At 49.7% G+C, this 18,120-nt stretch overlaps 1 protein-coding gene across 2 annotated transcripts; it reads right to left on the reverse strand.

Moving 5' to 3' along the window:
- Positions 1-1,439: 1,439 nt before the first annotated feature.
- Positions 1,440-10,423, reverse strand: NAGK (N-acetylglucosamine kinase). Of its 2 annotated transcripts, XM_060026410.1 has the most exons (10): positions 10,278-10,423; positions 8,419-8,503; positions 8,165-8,263; positions 7,198-7,339; positions 6,274-6,384; positions 5,459-5,571; positions 4,093-4,180; positions 3,007-3,104; positions 2,430-2,508; positions 1,440-1,789 (listed from the first exon to the last, which is right to left on the reverse strand). In XM_060026410.1, exons 1-10 carry the CDS (start codon positions 10,304-10,306, stop codon positions 1,599-1,601), a joined length of 1,035 nt encoding a protein of 344 aa, XP_059882393.1. In that variant the 5' UTR covers positions 10,307-10,423; the 3' UTR covers positions 1,440-1,598. The 2 variants fall into 2 exon arrangements, with proteins under 2 accessions (XP_059882393.1, XP_059882395.1); XM_060026412.1 differs by lacking the exon at positions 8,419-8,503 and having other exon boundaries at positions 10,278-10,341.
- Positions 10,424-18,120: the final 7,697 nt, after the last annotated feature.

An 18,120-nucleotide genomic window follows, 5' to 3' on the forward strand; every position in this document is an offset into this window, starting at 1 on the left:
ACAATGGTAAGGAAGTGATGGCTGTACCCTGAAGAACATAAATATCTCTTTTTAAACTCTTCACCAATAGTTTTAGATTATAAATCCGAAACACTGCTTGATCCTGGTCCTGAGATCATGTGAAAAGACTTCTCCAAAGTTCACCACTCATCAGTAAGCGTTATTAGGACTGAGATGGAGCAAAGGCACTCTGCTGTGTCCCTGACTCCTTGCAAGCTTTTTAGCTGATGATGTACTGGTGACTTGCTGAGAGCTGACCCCAGTGGTCTGGGCCATACCTAGATGTGAAGAGGGCTGGCTGTCCCTTCAGAAGGGACTTGTCTTGAGTTATTGTTGTGTTGAGCTAGAGCTGATGGGACAAGAGCCGCTACCGTTGTGTTCTAGACAGTGAAATAAGTGTCATCTGACTTGGGAAACAAGTATTCACGACCCCGTTGAGAGCCTAATCAGAGCTCCAAAATTATTGGGTAGAGCTCCCTCAAGTGCAGATCCTGGACCTCTGCAGCAGAAATTACCCAAGGTACTTGGTAGAAATGAAAATTCCCCATCTCATTTCATCCTTGACCTAATGAATCAGACACCTTATGGAAGGGGGGAAAAATAGAAACCTGAGTTTAAAACAAGCTCGTGAATAACTGATGCACAGCAGTTTGAGAACTGACGTTTAGGACATGACCCATGCCTCTAACAGCTTACGCTCCAGACACCTGGAGAGGCAGCCACTGTGGATCGAGACTCTGGCTTCGGTCTTCGCCAAGCAGCACGGGCAGAACAGGAAGCTCTGGGCTTGTCTTGACCAATCAACCTGCAGTATCCAGAGGACAGGAAATCATGTCTGCTCCTCACTGATGTTCATCATTCCCGCTGCCACACAACAGTGTCATCCTGTAACCAGAGCCAGGCCAGCAGTCACCAGGAACACGTAGGCTGCCTAGTTGTGCCTAGTTGGCCTTCTTGGATATCAGCCATCTGCACAACTTCTTAAGAGCTCATTCATGCAGAAAAACTGCAAAATGTGCTGTTCACCTGTAAGTACCAAATCCAGTGAGGTAAAAATTCTCCCAGATTAGAATTGTCCCCTGTCCCCTAAATCCTACTGGGACTATCAAGAGAGGGTGTGATATAGCTAAGGTTATTGCTGGTGATGTTCTCCATGGACAACACTTAGTTCCACTAAAAATAGTCAGGCAGCAATCTTGTCCCTTGCCTTTGACTGGAGAAAACTGAGATCACAGGTTAACTGGCAGCCACATGGCATAAGTATCTAACGTGGTGGGCAGGGGCAGCACACAGGTTATCTGCCTAACCGTGTGGCGAGCAGATTGCAGACCACAGGCCAAGCATCTGGGGGTGGGGCTTTAAACCCTGGGCTAAAATCATCTCTGAGCCCTCTGGGATACCTGCTGGCAGGTGAGCTGAGGATGTACACAGCAAACGTGCTTGATAACACAATCCAACTGGGGAGTGGGTAAAGTGCGTTTATTTTCTTCTATATGTTTCTTTTTCAAAAAAAAGAAAAGGAAAAGGAGAAAAAGCCTCCTGCCTTCCAGCACCCAATGTCCACTGGGCTTGGAGGGGGTGGAACCAGGGCCAGCCCCCTAGGAGAAGGTGTAGGAGTAGAAGGCAATGGCATTGACGCTGTAGTCCATGGGGAGGAGGTGCCCGATGTGCCTGGCCCCTAGGCTGGCCCCGCCCAGGGCAGAGGAGTGCTGTAGCTTCAACAGGGTGAAGCTGGAGAAGGAGTTCTGAGCCTGGATCTCTCTGCCCTGGGTCAGCGCCAAAAGGAAACCTGGAGGAAAGAACGTAGAGGATGCAGATGAGAGACCAGGGAGAAGGTGGGGACAGAGGGAGGGAAAGAAGAGGCCCAGGCCCTGAGGCATCCTGTGGAGGTCCCACATGCCAAATCCCTAACAGATGGTTGCACCGGGGTGCGTGAGTCCAGCAACGGCTGTGGGGCACTGGAGCCCGAGGCCCCCAGGCCCCGATGCCTCCCAGGGGTTCCTAGGTAGCATCAGGGATCCTGGAGCTACTTCAGAGTATCTAATGGAAACCACACAGCCACCTGAAACAAGCTGCAAGGTTGCAAAAGGCACATTTCTTTCCTTCTAGCTAGGATTATGGTGACTGGCATGTCACCACATGCTGGTCAGAAGCTTCAATTTCAAGTCAGATTTGTCTTTAATTTTTAAAAGGTGGTGCCTATTTAATAAATCCTCTGGAAGAGAATGTCTTTCTAAGAGTTCAAGGAAGCTGGATGGGACATTGTAAAAGGGCTCCCTGGAAGAGTGAAGGATGAGGGTCTTGGTCTGAGACATCAGTGGCCTGTCCAGGCCTCAGGGCCCAGGTCCCAAGTCCTCCCCAGACCACCCCCTTTCCAGCCCCATCTCTTGCCCTTGCCTGTCTCAACCTGCCCCCCACCCTATACTCACCTTCCTTCAGCAGCTCCCAGCTCTTCCACACAGAGCCCACACACAGGATGGGGAGGCCAATCTCCCCTTGGAACAAGACCTGGAGGAGAGCAGAAATGGATACTGGGGGCAACCAAGCCCCTCCAGTGCCAGAGGGGGACGTTTCTTAAGACTAGCCCAACCTACCTCAGTCACTCTCCCTCTAGCTGAGAACCAGAAGGTGGACTCAAAAGAAAAAAAAGGGAGAAAAAGAGATTCATAAAGGCAAGGTAGAGAACGGAAGGGAAAAAAGAGTTAAGCAGCAACACAGAGGAAGAAAAGAGAAGGGAGGGAAATGGACAGAAGCGGGACTGAAAGAAAGGGGACAGCACATATACCACAGTAAGCCAATCTGCTCTATATAAACACGGATGAGGGAGGGCACTGACCCAAAGAACTTCTTTGTGTTATAGACTTCCTGCAGAATTTTTCTCATACCCTAAGTTCCTTTAAAATCGTATCCAGTTTACACAGTTTGGTGGGACAGTCTCATTCTAATGGGAAAGGGCAGAGTCTGGCCCAGCAGCTCCCCAGCCTCCATTTCCCCCCTTCAACTCACCGGGTCAATCTCAGGCAACACTGCCACAACGTGTCTGCCCAGCATCTCCCCAGCCTTCCTGAAGATGTAACGGGAAAGGGGATCTCCCTGCTGAGCACCTGGGGTAGGGAGGAAGGAATGGAGTGGGTGAATACCCAGGGAGGCTCCGGTCCTCAGTGACTCTCTTTCTCTCTCTGTCGCAGGGCAGCAACAATGCAGTGCGAGTACGATGGCTAGCAGAGGTCTCAATCTGGAACAGATGCTCACCTCACAGCGTGTGGGGAAGCCAGCCTCCAGAGCTGCCTCTCGTCCTTACCCACCGGCCCCCACCAGCTACTTTCACCCTAGGAAGGGTGTCCTGGACAGAGGTGGCTCACTCCAGGCACTCAAGAAGGGTAGCCCCACTGGGGAAAACACTGGCACCTGGTCTGTACTCCAACTTACACTGAGTTATTCAGTCTGTCCCCGAAGGTCTCTCTGCTCTGGGGACCCAGGACCCTACTTGAACAGCTGGCTGGTACTCCTCTCGGGGCTGCCCACCCGCCTCCAACAGTCTGCTGTTAGTCAGCCCAGCCCCTTCCTAGCTCTGCTCTGAAAGGGCCTCAGACCAGCAGGAGCTAAGAGGGCCCTACAATGCCCTGAGGCTTCAGGAATCCAAATTAAGGGAGCATGGACCGCACACTGGAGCAAGAGCAACGTGCAAACAAGCCCTATGGTTCAGCTCCTCCTGATACCCAACCAAATACGCCTAACCGCTCCGTGATTCCCTAGGCCTCTGGGTATCACTCGTTAAAAAAGAAAGTTATAGATCTGCCCAAAGGATAACTGCTTCATAAATTTCTCAGAAATAGACATACAGCCTGCACAAGCCGTGACAGCTGTCACGAAGAGAAACAGGTAATATAAAACGACTGGCAGTACAACCTGCGTGTCCTTCTGTCTCCACCTCAATGATCACCAGTACCAAGGCCCACGGTGGCAGAAAACTGACGGCACTTGGTCAAAGGGAAATTGGCTTCCAATCCCCATCTGAACCCTGCTCCACCCTCCAATTAGGGAGGTCTTTGCAGAACAAAGTCAGATAAAACCCTACCCCATCTCCAGTACCTTCTGCAACTTTCCGGCAAAACCCAGCAAACCTGCATTTATCAAAGTCCCTATACAGGTGGGTGAGGATTCCTAGCCGATCTGGCACCTGAGAGACAAAGAAAAGGCACAAGATAGTCATCAGAAGCAAAGGAAAATTCCCAGTCTGCCCACCCAGTTGGCCTTCCTGATGTCTCTACTGTTTGAAAAGCTGGAATAATATTTGTTTAAGCTCTAGAGTACAAGGATTTGAGATTTCTCATTTGAGAAAAGTTATTTGTTTTCCCCAGCATGGCTCTACTGCTCTTTAGAGGTTAGCCTGGACGCAACACAGAGCAGAGACCTGCGCTCACCAAAGAGTCTTCTGCAGTTCCTTGAGGTGCTCTTGAAAAGATTTCTTTGGTCGAAGGAACCTAACCACTACTGCTCATTGCACCTCTCCCTTAAGAGTCACAATGCAGATCAAAGGCTCTGAGAAGTCAAAATTGATTTGTTTCTCCCACACTTATTTCACCACATAAAGTCCATCTTCTACCTCAACTACCTTACACACCTGTAACGCCTCTGAAGGTCCCAAGAACCAGAGATTCCCTAGAATACGTTACTAAAATGGAAGAGGGGGTGGGGGGCTAGAATTTGAGCATCTGTGGCAACGTATTAAGCATGTCATACATACTCTGTCATTTAATCTTTCTAATGTCTTAATGACTAAACAATAAGAGAGGGAGTAGTAGACATATTAGTGGTGTTCAGAACCAATCTGCTGAGTCAGCTCGCCTAAGTGGCCCTCAGCCAGAGAGATGTCTCTCAAATAAACTTACTTGCCTTCTCCTCTCTCAGCCTCCACCTCTGGTGCAGCTAAAGGCTGCTGTTTCCTAACCCACTACAAATGAGCACAGCCCAGATAAGGAGGGCAGTCCATCCCTGATGCCCTCCCTGGGTGGGAAGCTGTACCCTCCCAAGAACTCTCCCTGCCCCTCTTTAACAGGCTCTCCTCCCTGCCCCATACAGCCAGAGGCAGCTCACTGGCCAACATACCTGTTCAGACTTCACCTGCTGTCCCTGTGTCTGTGTGCACTGTCTCCTGATCTCACCCTGCACCTCTCACTTCAGCCCAAATGGCATCTGCCTTCAACTCGCCGCAGAGTCCAGCTGCCCAAGGATGAAGTCCAGCCTGTCCGCAGCCTACCCTCTCCTCACGCGGGGAATGCGTGCCCACCTCATTCTGAATCCGGTCCTCACAGACGACTTCTCCATCCTCCAGCTCTGACAAACAATTCCCCCCGACTTCCCCGGGCCCACCCAGTCCCTCTCCTGAATTCACTCCTGCTCGGTCTCCCGCTGCCCTATCCCAGGTGTGCATGTTTACCAGGGGCAGGGGGAGTACCTGGAAATAGTTGAACATGGCCTGTTTGACATAGCCAATGTCATGAGGAGCCGCCTCTAGGTTGTCGATGGAGTCAAACACTATTTTCACTGCCTGGTGTGCAATCCAGTAGGCTGCAGAGAGCAGAAAGGGCTAAGAAGATGGGGCAATCTCCCCGAGTTCACAGGGAAGGAAACTCACACCTAGACAGGGTTGAGTATTACAGAGAATTAGGTGCCCCAATTCCCAGCCTGGGGTCCTCTAATTAAACCGTATCTGACTGACCCACGTAAGGGAAAGCTGGAGGGGGAAGACTGAACAGGCGAAGCTGTGTCACATCAGTTCCCATCCCCACGTAAAGACCAGGTCAGTCAGCTGCCACCCAAACCACGAGAGTCACTGCCAGGAGCTGGACCCTAAGGGCCCTTATGAAAATGTCCACCTGCTACCTATGAAGAGGTGATGGTGGGAGGAGCTTCTAGACCCCCTTCCCACTAGCAGACTGGTACGGCATTTCCTGACATCTATGGCCTTAACCTTCACAGTGTCAATTCCCTCCTAAGGACTCCAAAAGTCAACACAGGTAGGCAAAGGCTATTATGCTGAGGCATGAATCTGAGTCCTGGGTGCAAATCACTGCTGAAGAGCACGGCCAGCCAGTAGTCCAGCATTTGCATCTCTAGATCTCTTAGTCATTATCTTGGACTCAGATTCAGGCGCTCTCCCCAGAGAGCCCCAGGGGGTCAGCAGGCTGAGGGGAGGGGAGAGGAAGATGGGGAGCTGCAGGAAGTGAACGGTCCAGGACCCTGAGCCAGGCCCAGTCGGCGTGAGCTCACCTGAGCCCTCATCTCCCATCATGTGGCCCCAGCCACCGCAGCCGCTCTCAGAGCCATCGGGGTTGATGAGCCTGCAGTTGGAACCTGTCCCAGAGATGAGCACGATCCCACCTGGGGAAAGGGCACAGGAGGCTCAGTGTGGCCGAGGCCCTGCACAGAGCACACAGCTTCTGACTGAGGAAAGAAAGGACAGAAACCAGCCCCAAGCAAAGGGATCACCACCCAGTTTTGTAGAGAAAACCGAGCCCAGCTAGTTTCCTGCCTGAAGGTGGAGGGCCTGGGTCTCAGAGAAACTCCAATCACATAGTACCCTTCTCTAGGGAACAGAGAGGCACACGAGTCTGGGTCTCCTTGCCCAGCCAGCCTTCAAGTGACTACCTGCTTTACTGAGTCCCTACCATGTACCAGGGATTGTGTCAGACCCTATTCACACAGTGATACTCATTCAGTACCCTAAACCACCTTATGAATACAATTACCCCCATTTTATAGATAAGGAAATTGAAACTCAGAGCGTTCCATAACTTCTCCAAGATGGTATAGCTGGCAAAACAGGAGCTGAGATTCAAATGCCAATCTCACGATACCATCACTTTTTATACTCCCGTCACAGAGTTCCTCCCATTGTCTTTTCAGCACTTGCTGCTTTCTCCAGCCTGCTTCGTCGCTGCACTGCCCAGGGGCTCCCTCCTCTGCAACGGAGTCTCATGTTGGACTCCTTTCTTGCTTCCCATCAAGACACCCTTCCTGCCCCCCCTCCTTCTGTCCAGTGCCTGCTCTGGCAAACCTCAGCTAATGAAGGGAGCAGGGGCTGTGATGAAGGCTGCCTCCCAGGTACTTACTAGTCAACTTCTGCCAGCTAAATCTAAGGGGCTTCCCCAGGAAAACCGGTTCTCAACCTCACCCCGCCCTCCACCTCCTCACCATCCGGCGTAGCTGTGGCGATGGAGCCGGCGGCGTCAGTGGTGATTAAGTAGCTTTCGCTCAGGTAGGGAAATCGGTCCCTCAGCTCCTCCATCAGGATCCTCACCGCGTCCTCCTGATCCCCACCGCTCAGGGATAGGCCCTAGGCCACGCGGGAGGTGAACGAGCAAGCAGCGCCCCAGACCCAGCTCCTTTCTCGACCCCCTCCCCTCCTACATCTGCTCCCTGCTTGCTACCGCTGGGCATACCCTGTTCATGCAGCCCCAGTCCTCCCTCTGCCACACACAGTGCCTCATCGAAGGCTGCGGCTGCAAGAAGAACCTGGACTGAGCCCTGCCAAGACGAAGGATTCAACAATGCCAGGTCAGGAGCTGGGGAGGACAACAGTGCCCTTAACAGAAAAAATCAGGCAGAGGAGCAAGTCGAGGAGAGGTAAGCTTGGTTCAGAATGCGTGGGATTTGGCTGTGCCTGCAGCACATCTCCCTGAAGATACGTCCAGGAAGTAGCCGGAGCTACAGCAACTCGGGAGAAAGCTGAGCCAGGAATAACAGGTAACATTTAATCAGACCTTATGGGTCAGGCTCTGTGCAAACCACTTTGGGATGTATCATGCCATTTTACCATCCCAGCCACTCTGAGGTAGCTACTGTTTCCCGTATTTTCCAAACGAGGAAACTGAGGCTTCGAGCAGGTAAGTAACCTGCTTAGGGTCACACAGCACAGATGCTGAGTGACAAAGCTGGGATTCAAACCGAGGTCTCATGGCTCTCCAAAGCCCTGTGCCCTTCCCATCCTTGTGGCTTGTAGGTGACAACGCAGCCACAAGAGTGGATGTGATCAGGTGAGTTTCTAGACCAGAGACTAAGCCCTCAAGGCCTTTCCCTTTGCAGTCATCGGACTCATCTAGTTCAAACTTGCTGTCTCAGTGTTGCTGTGACCTAATTCCCAAACTCTACCCAGACTCACCAGGCTTCGTAGAGGAACAAGAGGATCCACCCCTGCTTTCCGTTTGGCCCTGTTCACCATCTCGTTGATCCTCTCCACACACTTGTCTGTCCCGATCAGCTGGCCCCAGTCAAGGGAAGGAGGAGTTACAAAGGCCTGCATGACCTCTGTCGCCCCTACAGGCTGCCAAGTGAGCCCCCAGCCCCCACCTTAACAGGAGTTACAGAGAATAAAGCCACAGTCAAGCCCACTGGTCCCCTCAGTGTGGCCTTTACCCAGTGGTTTGTGCTGAGTCCATCCGCTTCTGCCAGGACCTGCCCATCCTCTGAGAGTAAAAGGACCTTGGATCGTGTGCCTCCCCTACAGAACACAAGGGGGCACTCAGTCTTGCTCAGAAAAACCTGCAGATACAGCTAAACTTGTGCAGTCCTTGTCATAGGCAGAGCCCAGAGTGAGGGGGACAGCTTCAGCAAGCCCAATCACCATTCCCAAACCCTCCTCTGTGGCTGGGTGTTTGCTGGGCTCTTGGACTTCCAAAACATAGTTCCCGCTCAGCTTCCCTTGGGTGTATCCTACTGATCCTGCAAGACCCTACTCATATATCACCTCGTCCTTGAAACCTCCGATGTGTGGCCCACCACTACAACTCCATTAGTTCAGCCATGTCAGTGCCCCCATGGACTCCTCTGTACTAGAAGTGCGTTAAGCTGTTTTCCTGTCTGCCTCTCGCTAGACTACAAGTTCCACTGGGTCAAGCTCTGGATCATTTATTTACCCTCATTCCAGGCACAGGTAACACTCAGTAAACGTGACTAAAAAGAATGGCACGTCTCTCTGCTTCTCTCACAATAGCTAAAGGCTGCCTTTAGCAGCTCCAGCTGCCAAGATTTTCAAGACACCCTTGTGAGAAATGCTGGCCAGATGACAGGAAGAGTTAATACCTGCTTAAGCAACTAAAGGGTCAAATGCTTATTACTGGGAGAAATGGTAGTTTGGAGGGAGGTCTGTGGTGGTGCGATGTATGTTTCTTTACTGATCAGTACTTTTAGGAATATCACAAAAGGACACTGAAGACCTGCTGATCAAACTCAAAGATGAGAAGAAGTTTCAAGGGGTAGTTAATGCATGAGGCGGCAGATTATCGTCCCAAATAACCTCTTGACAAACTGGAAAAATGGGTCATATGTTACACATGAATATAACAGGGATGAACGCAAATTTCTGTAGTTTTTTTTCTAAAAAAAAACAGTGCAATAAATACAGGGCAGGGGAGATCAATCATAACAATGCATGTGAAAAAAAAGACTTTGGGGTCCATGAGTCAGCAGTGAAATGTGACTGCCACTGAAGTAATGCAATGTCAGATTCAAAAGTAAGTGCCCTGGCTCAGACCCTCTACTGTGCCCTGATTTGACACACCCAGGGGACCCACACCCACATGCAGGGGACTTAGCGATCATTCGGTTCATCCCTCTTATCACTTCACACACGTGGTAACTGAAGCCCAGACAGGGCAAAACTCTTGCCCATAGTCACACCGAGGGGAAGAGCTATTACAAAAAGTCCTGCAGACAAGCTTCCGAACAGGAAATAAGCAAGAATAACAGAGGGTTGGATCTAGAGTGAGTAGCCTGGAGTGCCAAGAATGGAGGGGTTTCAGCCTCCCCCAGCTTAGGTCCCAGATACCTTCCGGCAAAGATCACTGTCCGGGATTCCACCACACCCCCGCTCCCGACCCCCAGTCCAGCAACTTCACACCCGACACCTGTTCTGCAAAACTCTCTCCGGAGCGGGAATGGAAAAAAGAAGCTTCTCCAGCGGAGCACTGTGGAGTGGGTCTTTCGTGGGAGAAAGGGCTGTGGTTCCGCCGCTAAACACAAAGGACCTGCCCCGGGGTGTGGCTGTGGCACACAGTGCCTACAAAGCACACGACCGCGCGCGCAAGGGCACCGTCGCGCGGGCACACACTCCTCCTCCACAAGACCCCGCAGCCCAAAAGCCCAAAGTGGCCGGACCCTGACTGAGGTGGGAGGTCACCAGCCTGCCGACCGGGCCACGGCCTTCCACCCCGCCCTCGGGCCAGAGAGCGGCCCAGGCCGCCCCTTCCGGACTCCCTCCTCCGGACCGCACTCACCCCTCTACACCCCCATAGAGCGCGGCCATGCTGCTGCTACCGCCACCGCGGATCCCGCCGTTTGCTTCCCTCCAGTCGGCGATCCCGGACCTCCAGCCCGCTGGGCACCGCCCCGCGTCACGTGAACGTCCGTGCGGTCCAGCCGACTCCCAGTGCGCGTGCGCGGGGCGTGGCACCGTGGCCCGCCCCAAGCCTCAGGGCTGCTGGTCTGGCTATGGCACCGGGCTGGGTGAGTGCGGTCCTCAGCGGCTCCTGCAGATCGCCTCCCCGCCTCCTGAGTCCTGCTTCTGGAGATGGATACGGGATCCCAAGCGGAGGAGCCAGGAAGGGGTGTTTGGGCCGGACCTCCTAGACCCGTTGCCCTGCTCTCCCCTCAGTGCCCGGAGGTTGCTGGCAGCTCCGCCTTGCGCGTGCGCAATGCGTGGGAGCCACGTAGACTGGGTGAAACAGGACAGTGGGGTACACCTGGCCAGACCCCCACTGGGGTGTGGGATCGGGGAGCTGCACGAAGCCAGGGGACCACTGGGAGTCCTAAAAAAGTGCACTGTTCAACCCAACACCTGCCTGGCGATGGCAGAGTCACACCGTGGGCACACGAGCACCCACTAAGACTTTACACTGGACTTGTGTGAATATGTGTAACCAGGAGTAACCAGAAGCAGGCTGGGAAAGGAGAAAGCTCCCCAGGCTGTCCCTGTAAGCCTAGAGATGAAAGAGTTCAGCTTTCACTACTTTCCAAAGAAAGTTGGGTTCTTTGTAGAGGGTATTTGGGGGCTGTAGACTGCCAGGCGAACTAGCAGATACAGTTTGTGAAATAAAATTCATATTTTATGGCAAGACAAAAATTTAAACATGAAAAGTTTTATCTCCCCTTTGGCTTCCTCTCTCCCCCCTATTGTGCATTGTGTATCTGCATTATGGATCGACCAAGCCTCCCCAAACTCTTGCAGGAAGGGGGACCCCTTCCGGGGCCGGAGAGTGGGCTCTTGTCTAACGCTCAGAAATGAATTGTTCGAGGAGACACACGTACTGACAAGGCAAGAGACTTTATTGGGAAGGGGCACCCAGGTGGAGAACCCAGGGAACCCAGGAGGACTTCTCTGCCACGTGGCTTGTGGTCTCGGGTTTTATGGTGATGGAATTGGTTTCCAGGTTGTCTCTGGCCCATCATTCTGACTCAGGGTCCTTCGTGGTGGTGCACGCATCGCTCATCCAAGATGGATTCCAGTGAGGAGGATTCTGGAAGGTTGGTAGGACAATATGGACTGGAGTCTCTTTTTGACCTTTACCAAATTCTTTGGTTTGGTGGTGACTTGTTAGTTCCATGTTCCTTACCAGGACCTCCTGCCATAAAACTACTTGTGCAAATGGTTACTTTGGAGCCTGGCCAGTGTGGGTGGTTTCGGTCAGTGGTTCCCCTAACAAAACCTCCATCGGCAGAATTACCAGCTTAATCATAAAGAGCAACGTTCTCCTAACATCGGTAAGACAACTCCTTAAAGATAACAGTCCTTCTTGATAAGCGGTCACGTGGCACTTAGATCTGGATTATGTAAACTGTCAATAATACATCATTTAATGTACAGCCATCTTTCTCAAAAAACTTGTTATTACTGTGCTTTGACTTCTAACAGGTGGAACAGTGCTGAGAGCTTTCTGAGATGCTCTTCTTGGGTTATAATCCTCAAATTTGGCTGGAATAAAACTTTCCATTTCTTTCTTAGATCAACTGATTACTTTTTTGTTGACAGGTTTTACAAGCCTTTTGTTGCCCTCCAGCCACCACTGCACTCTCCTTCCTTACACGGCGTCGTGACAGGGAAAGGGAGGACAAAGGGGAAAGATGCCAGGTCTGGGAGTCAAGCTGGGGCTCCTGCGTGCCTCTGCGGGCTCCTCTAGGCGGTTCTGGGCCCGTAAAGGGCAGCAACTCGTGCTAGAAGGACAGTCAGCTGCCCTTGGTGTCTCTTCTGGAACATCAGTCTAGGGAGGGGTCCTTAGCAGGGCCATTCTCAAGCTGGCCTGTCCCCACTCCCCACCCCCATCTACCTGCCCAATAAAAATCAGTTAAGATCTATGTAGTACTTTATGGTTTTCAAAACTCTTTTAATAATTAAATCCTGTGTTAGCCTGAGTAGGTGTCTGTTTATCATCTCCATTTTGTAGAGGAGGAGCAGCAGCAATTATGTGTAATTCACCCGAGGTCATCCACTAGTAAATGGTGAAAATGCTTATCTTTATACCTTTCTCTTTTGCTTCCTTTTCTAACAAGAAATACAAAGGGAAACTTTAATATTGTCGTACACACAGATCCCAAGGCTTATTGCACTAGTGCATGGAAAGGTACAGTCTTTTCAAAATCCACCTATCTCTCCTTTCCTTCAAAACTGCCAGTTTGGGGACTTCCCTGGTGGCGCAGTGGATGGGACGCCCATCTTCTTAAAGAGAAACCCTGCACTAGGATCCTCTTTCCCTGATAGCCAGCTGGGTCTGGTTATGCTTTGGTGTGAACATTTGGTGTATATGTACTTTTTAAACTAGAAGAGAGGAGTCTTTTCAGTTCTTACATATTTGGGACACTGAAACACTTCAGTTTAAGCCCCAAGAATAATTAAAAAGTAAAGCACTGCATCATAGGGAATATTGGAGAGAGGAGTAGGATTTTTTTTTTAATGCCCACCTATATCATTTACATCCATAGCACATCAGACCTGGAAGGTGCTTAATCCAACAAACACATATTTTTAGAATAATGGAAGTAATAGATTCTGGTGAAATTAAACTGGCAGGATTTTTTAAAAAAATATTTATTTATTTATTAGGTTGCACTGGGTCTTAGTTGCGGCAGGTGGACTCCTTAGTTGCGGCAGGTGGACTCCTTAGTTGCAGCTCGCCGGCTCCTTAGTTGTGGCATGTTAACTCTCAGCCGCAGCAGCATGTGGGATCTAGTTCCCTGACCAGGGATCGAACCTGGGCCCCCTGCACTGGGAGCGTGGAGTCCCATCCACTGCGCCACCAGGGAAGTCCCGAAACAGGGAGGATTTTTGAAGGAAAGGAGATGTAGGTGGATTTTGAAAAGACTGTACCATTCCATGCACTAGTGCAATGAGTCTTGGGATCTATGTGTACGATAATATTAAAGTTTCCCTTTGTATTTCTTGTTAGAAAAGGAAGTAAAAGAGAAAGTTGTGAAGATAAGCATTTTCACCATTTACTAGTGGATGACCTTGGGTGAATCACACATCATTGCTGCTGCTTCTCCTCTACAAAATGGAGATGATAAACAACCACCTACTCAGGCTAACACGGGATTTAACCATCAAAAGAGTTTTGAAAACTGTAAAGTACTACATAGATCTTAACTGATTTTTATTGGCATTACTAATCAGTGTCTGCTATCCAACACAGTAGCCACATGTGACTATCAAGCACTTGAAATGTGGCTGGTCCAAAATGAGATGCACTGTGAGTGTAAAATACAGGATGGCAAAGATTTCGTACCAAGACAGAATGTAAAATATCTCCAATAACTTTTACACAAGTTACATGTTGAAATGATATTATTTTGGAGATAGTGGGTTAAAATGATATATTATTAAAATCAATTTTGCCAGTCTGTTTTATCTTTTTTAATATAGTTACTAGAAATTTTAAAATTATACATGTGGCTCACACATTTCCATTGCACTGTGCTATTTTATATCCTGTCTCCTAGACGTCTGGGCCAGAATATTTCGGTCATTGAGTACCTGTTTATGAACTATGATTGATTTAAAGAAGAAAACTGCATTGAATAAATGACTGTACATTTGTGTTGTACATTAAAGTTCTATATAAAGCTCTTTTAGGTACATTTATCTCATTTGATCATTCTAACAACCCCATGAAAATATCAGATTTCTAACCACATATTACAAGTGAGGAAACTCTGAAATCAAAGTTATTAGCCTAGGCTCACACAAATAAGAGATGTTGCTTAAAATGTGTGTGGGTAGTTCCCGTAATGGGAAGGAAATAAAGATGTTGCAAGGCAGACAAGTGTTCACCACTGTATAGCTTGTAAAAGTTTAATGCCCCTTTATACTGGACTTGCAGCATCCTGACAGCTGCTCCTGTGAAGCTCACGAGGTTGGTAAAGTCCCCTAAGTATCTGCAAGCCACAGTTTCATTTTCTGTCTTCTCTAGTGTGTCCCCACGACTCCAGAGAGGCTCTATTTCCTGGGGGATGGAGGGGTCAGGTAAGAGGGACAGGAGGGAAAAATATCTCCCCTCCCAAATCCACTTAACGATTTTGGGACAGAGGATTTGGTGACCCAAGATCCTCAACAGGTTGTGTTGACTTGGTTCATGAAAGCACAACCACGTCTGTTTTTATTCAGCACTGTATTTCCAGGGCTAACCTCACTATCAGGCACAAGATAGGAGGTCCATGAATGGTTTTGAGAGTACTTATAAACTATAAAGCACTGTACCACAAACATGAGAGCTAGTCAATGCTACTGTGAACTAAAGAAGGAAGCAAGCAGACTCTACGGCAGAGCCAATTTGCAAAACAGACTGGGGAAGAGAAAGACGTTTGGAGAAAATAGAAATGAAACTGCGAATTGGGGAAATGGGAGCTGGACAAGTGGTCAGGGGGCCTCAGAGGGATCTAGCCCTAATCTGTCCTGCATTGGGATTGCCAGTACATGTGTGACCTCAGCACTGCACTTTAGGATAATTAATCTGGCAGGTTCCTTGTAGCAGGACAACTGGGAGGGAAGAGCCTGGAGCAGGGAGACACTTAGAAGGCTGGGGCAATGGCCCAGGCAAGAGATGAACAAGGAAGTGATAAGGGACAGGGCAGAGGTCACGGGAAGGGATTGAAGTTGGGGTGCGGATCATACTGACCTCGTCCTCTGTTGATCTAGGATGAGGGCAGGGACAGAGGCTGGAGTTGGCTTTCTTACAGAGAAAGAGAGAGAGGTGAGGGGCTGCCTTGCTAAGGGTGGAGGTGGGACTCTGAGGCTGGTTGATGTAAGGCAAGAGCTCTTCCAGACCTGCAGGTCCCCCAGGAACAATCCAGAAGGGGCGGGGTGCACACAGAAGCAGGTGTGGATACCTGGCTATACACAGTCTGCCCTTCAAGTCTCCTCTGCCTTGATCTGAAGTGGTTCTGAAAGGGGGGCTTTGGGCCAAGGCAGCTACCCCAGAAAATCCTGTTGGTTTTCTCCCTCTTACTGGGCATGTGGGTGTTTATGTATGTGTTTATACGCATGTTTTGGCTGTGTCAGCTATATGTAGATGTGTGTACATTTATTTATATATTTGAACTCGTCTTTGTATATGTTTCTAAGTGACTACACGTGTCTACAAGTGCATGATTTGAGATAATATCTTTTTTTTTGGCCACCCCTGGAGGCATGTGGGATCTTAGTTCCCCAACCAGGGATGGAACCCGTGCCCCTGCAGTGGAAGCGTGGAGTCTTACAACTGGATCGCCAGGGAGGACCCTGAGATAATATCTTTATGCACTTTTGTACTAGTGTATGTACAGAATTAGAATTAGCATTTCAATTCTTTTTTTTATAAATTTATTTATTTTGGGCCACATTGGGTCTTGGTTGCTGTTCGCGGGCTCTCTCTGGTCGCTGCGAGCGGGGGCCACTTGGCTACTCTCCGTTGTGGTGCTCCGACTTCTCAGTGCTGTGGTTTCTCTTGTAGCAGAGCACAGGCTCTAGGTGCGCTGGCTTCAGTAGTTGTGGCACGCAGGCTCAGTAATTGTGGCGCATGGGCTTAGTTGCTCCGTGGCAGGTGGGATCCTCCCGGACTGGGGCTCAAACCCGTGTCCCCTGCATTGGGAGGCGGATTCCCAACCACTGAGCCACCAGGGAAGTACCAGCATTTCAATTCTTAAAGGAACCTAAGCAACCTGCATATCTAGGCACCTTTGAGCAGATGCACAGATGTACAAGTGTAACTTTGCAGGTTGTGCTGGACCTGGCCTGCAGTAGCTCACAGAGAGCTAATTGTGCACATCTTTCTAACTTCTGTTCAGTGGTATGGTGTTGGTAGCTCTAACTTACCACGGTGTGAGTATTTATACCATAGAAATCAGCAACTGGTACCAATCACATTGTTGTTATTTTTGTTTCCCAGAAAGCTGACTGTTAAACATTTACCAGCACACACTGGATAGATGTTTGTCATGTGTGAGAATGTCGGTGGTCTGTGTATATCAGTGCAGAAGTACGTATACGAAAGCGTGTCTTGTGTAATGTGTCCAATTTTTTTTATAGACCATAGACTCAGGGGTGCAAAAATGCAACTAAGTATTTTCCCACAACTAAAAGTAATTTCTGTCTCAACCCTCCGCTCTTAATCTAGTCACTTATAGGGGAACTCGGGCATTTCAGGTTCAATTTAGATCGAACACTTGTCCGCCTCTTGGTTCCCCGTGTTTGTGTCTGAGGGCCAGGTGTAAAGGGCACTGCAGCAGCAGTGAGGAGGGGCGGCTCCAGGCATCTGCTGAGACGGTGCGGTTTTCCCATCCAGGCCTTTGCTTATTCGCATCCAGTCTCCTGACATCTCCTGAGATTCCCTCGGCCCTGTGAAGAATCCAGTTCCCCAGTGCATGTTGCCATTTTTGAAACCTGTAGTCTTGGCAGGTGTCAGGGCAAATTATGGTTCCCTCTTCCTGAACTCCCTCCAGTCTGCCGCCTCCAGGAGTCACAGAAGAAGAGAAGCAGTGTCACATCCCCTCACAGCACAGTACCCTATAAGATAAATCTTATAGAGGCTGAAATTCCCAGAGGTCAGGGGCCAAGCTGGGATTTGAACTCAATTCTCTCTGACTCCAAAGCTTTTTCCACTCTACCAGACTTCCCCAGTTCTCCGTGGATTAGGGGCGGTTGGTACAAGCTTTTGATCATGATGGGTTAGGCCACTGGTACTTAAGTAATCATAGAATTCCCAATTCCATCGTTTGACCGTGTAGCAGCAGGTAGTGCTCTCGACACTGCGGTACAACGGGAATGCCAGAAATAAGTGTGTGTGGAGGGAGGGCTGTGAGCTGAACCTCCGCTAGGAAGTCTGTCACATGTAAAGCCAGTGGCGTAAGTTTCACCAATTTCTCCTCCCCAGCCTGTCCCGCTCCTTTATCAGGATTTGTTTTTGGTGCCTAGCTGGAGCCCTGGACACAGAACTTTCTGAGCTACTAACAGTCTATGTCCTAAGAAAGAGGGCCCAAAGACTCAAGGTGGGGTGGGTTATGTGGACCAGAACGGAGGCCGGATTCTCCCAGAATCCTCCTCTGGAAGAGGTCCCCCTGCAAGGGAGGTTGGACAGACATGTAGAGGAGGAGCCTCATCTCTCCCAGGCTCCTGTCTTGCCCCTTGGCAAGTGTGAGGAAACCAGAGATCCCCTTTTATAAAATTTATTCTTTTTTAATAAATAAATAATTGTTTTTATTGAGATAATTGTAGATTCACATGAAGTTGTAAGGAATACTGCAGAGAGGTCCCAATTTCCCTCAAAGGTAACATCTGGCACAACTATAGTATGATATCACAACCCACATGTTGACAGATTCCATCCATCAGTCTTTCCAATTTCTCCTGTTTCACCTGTACCCGTTTTCACAAGTATTTGTGTGTGTGTTTAGTTCTGCAGTTTTATCACATGTATAGGTTCGTGTATCTACCACCTCAGTCATGAGACAGAACAGTTCCATCTGCAAAGGATGCCTCAAGTCACCCTTTGATACCTGCCCTCCCTCCCCCCACCCCCGCCCCTGACTCCTGGCAACCAATAATTTGTTCTCCATTTTCAAAATGTTATAATTTCAAGAAGGGGATGTAAATAGAAC

Source organism: Delphinus delphis, chromosome 12 (assembly GCF_949987515.2).
Source record: "Delphinus delphis chromosome 12, mDelDel1.2, whole genome shotgun sequence".
In the NCBI taxonomy this organism is placed as follows: domain Eukaryota; kingdom Metazoa; phylum Chordata; class Mammalia; order Artiodactyla; family Delphinidae; genus Delphinus; species Delphinus delphis.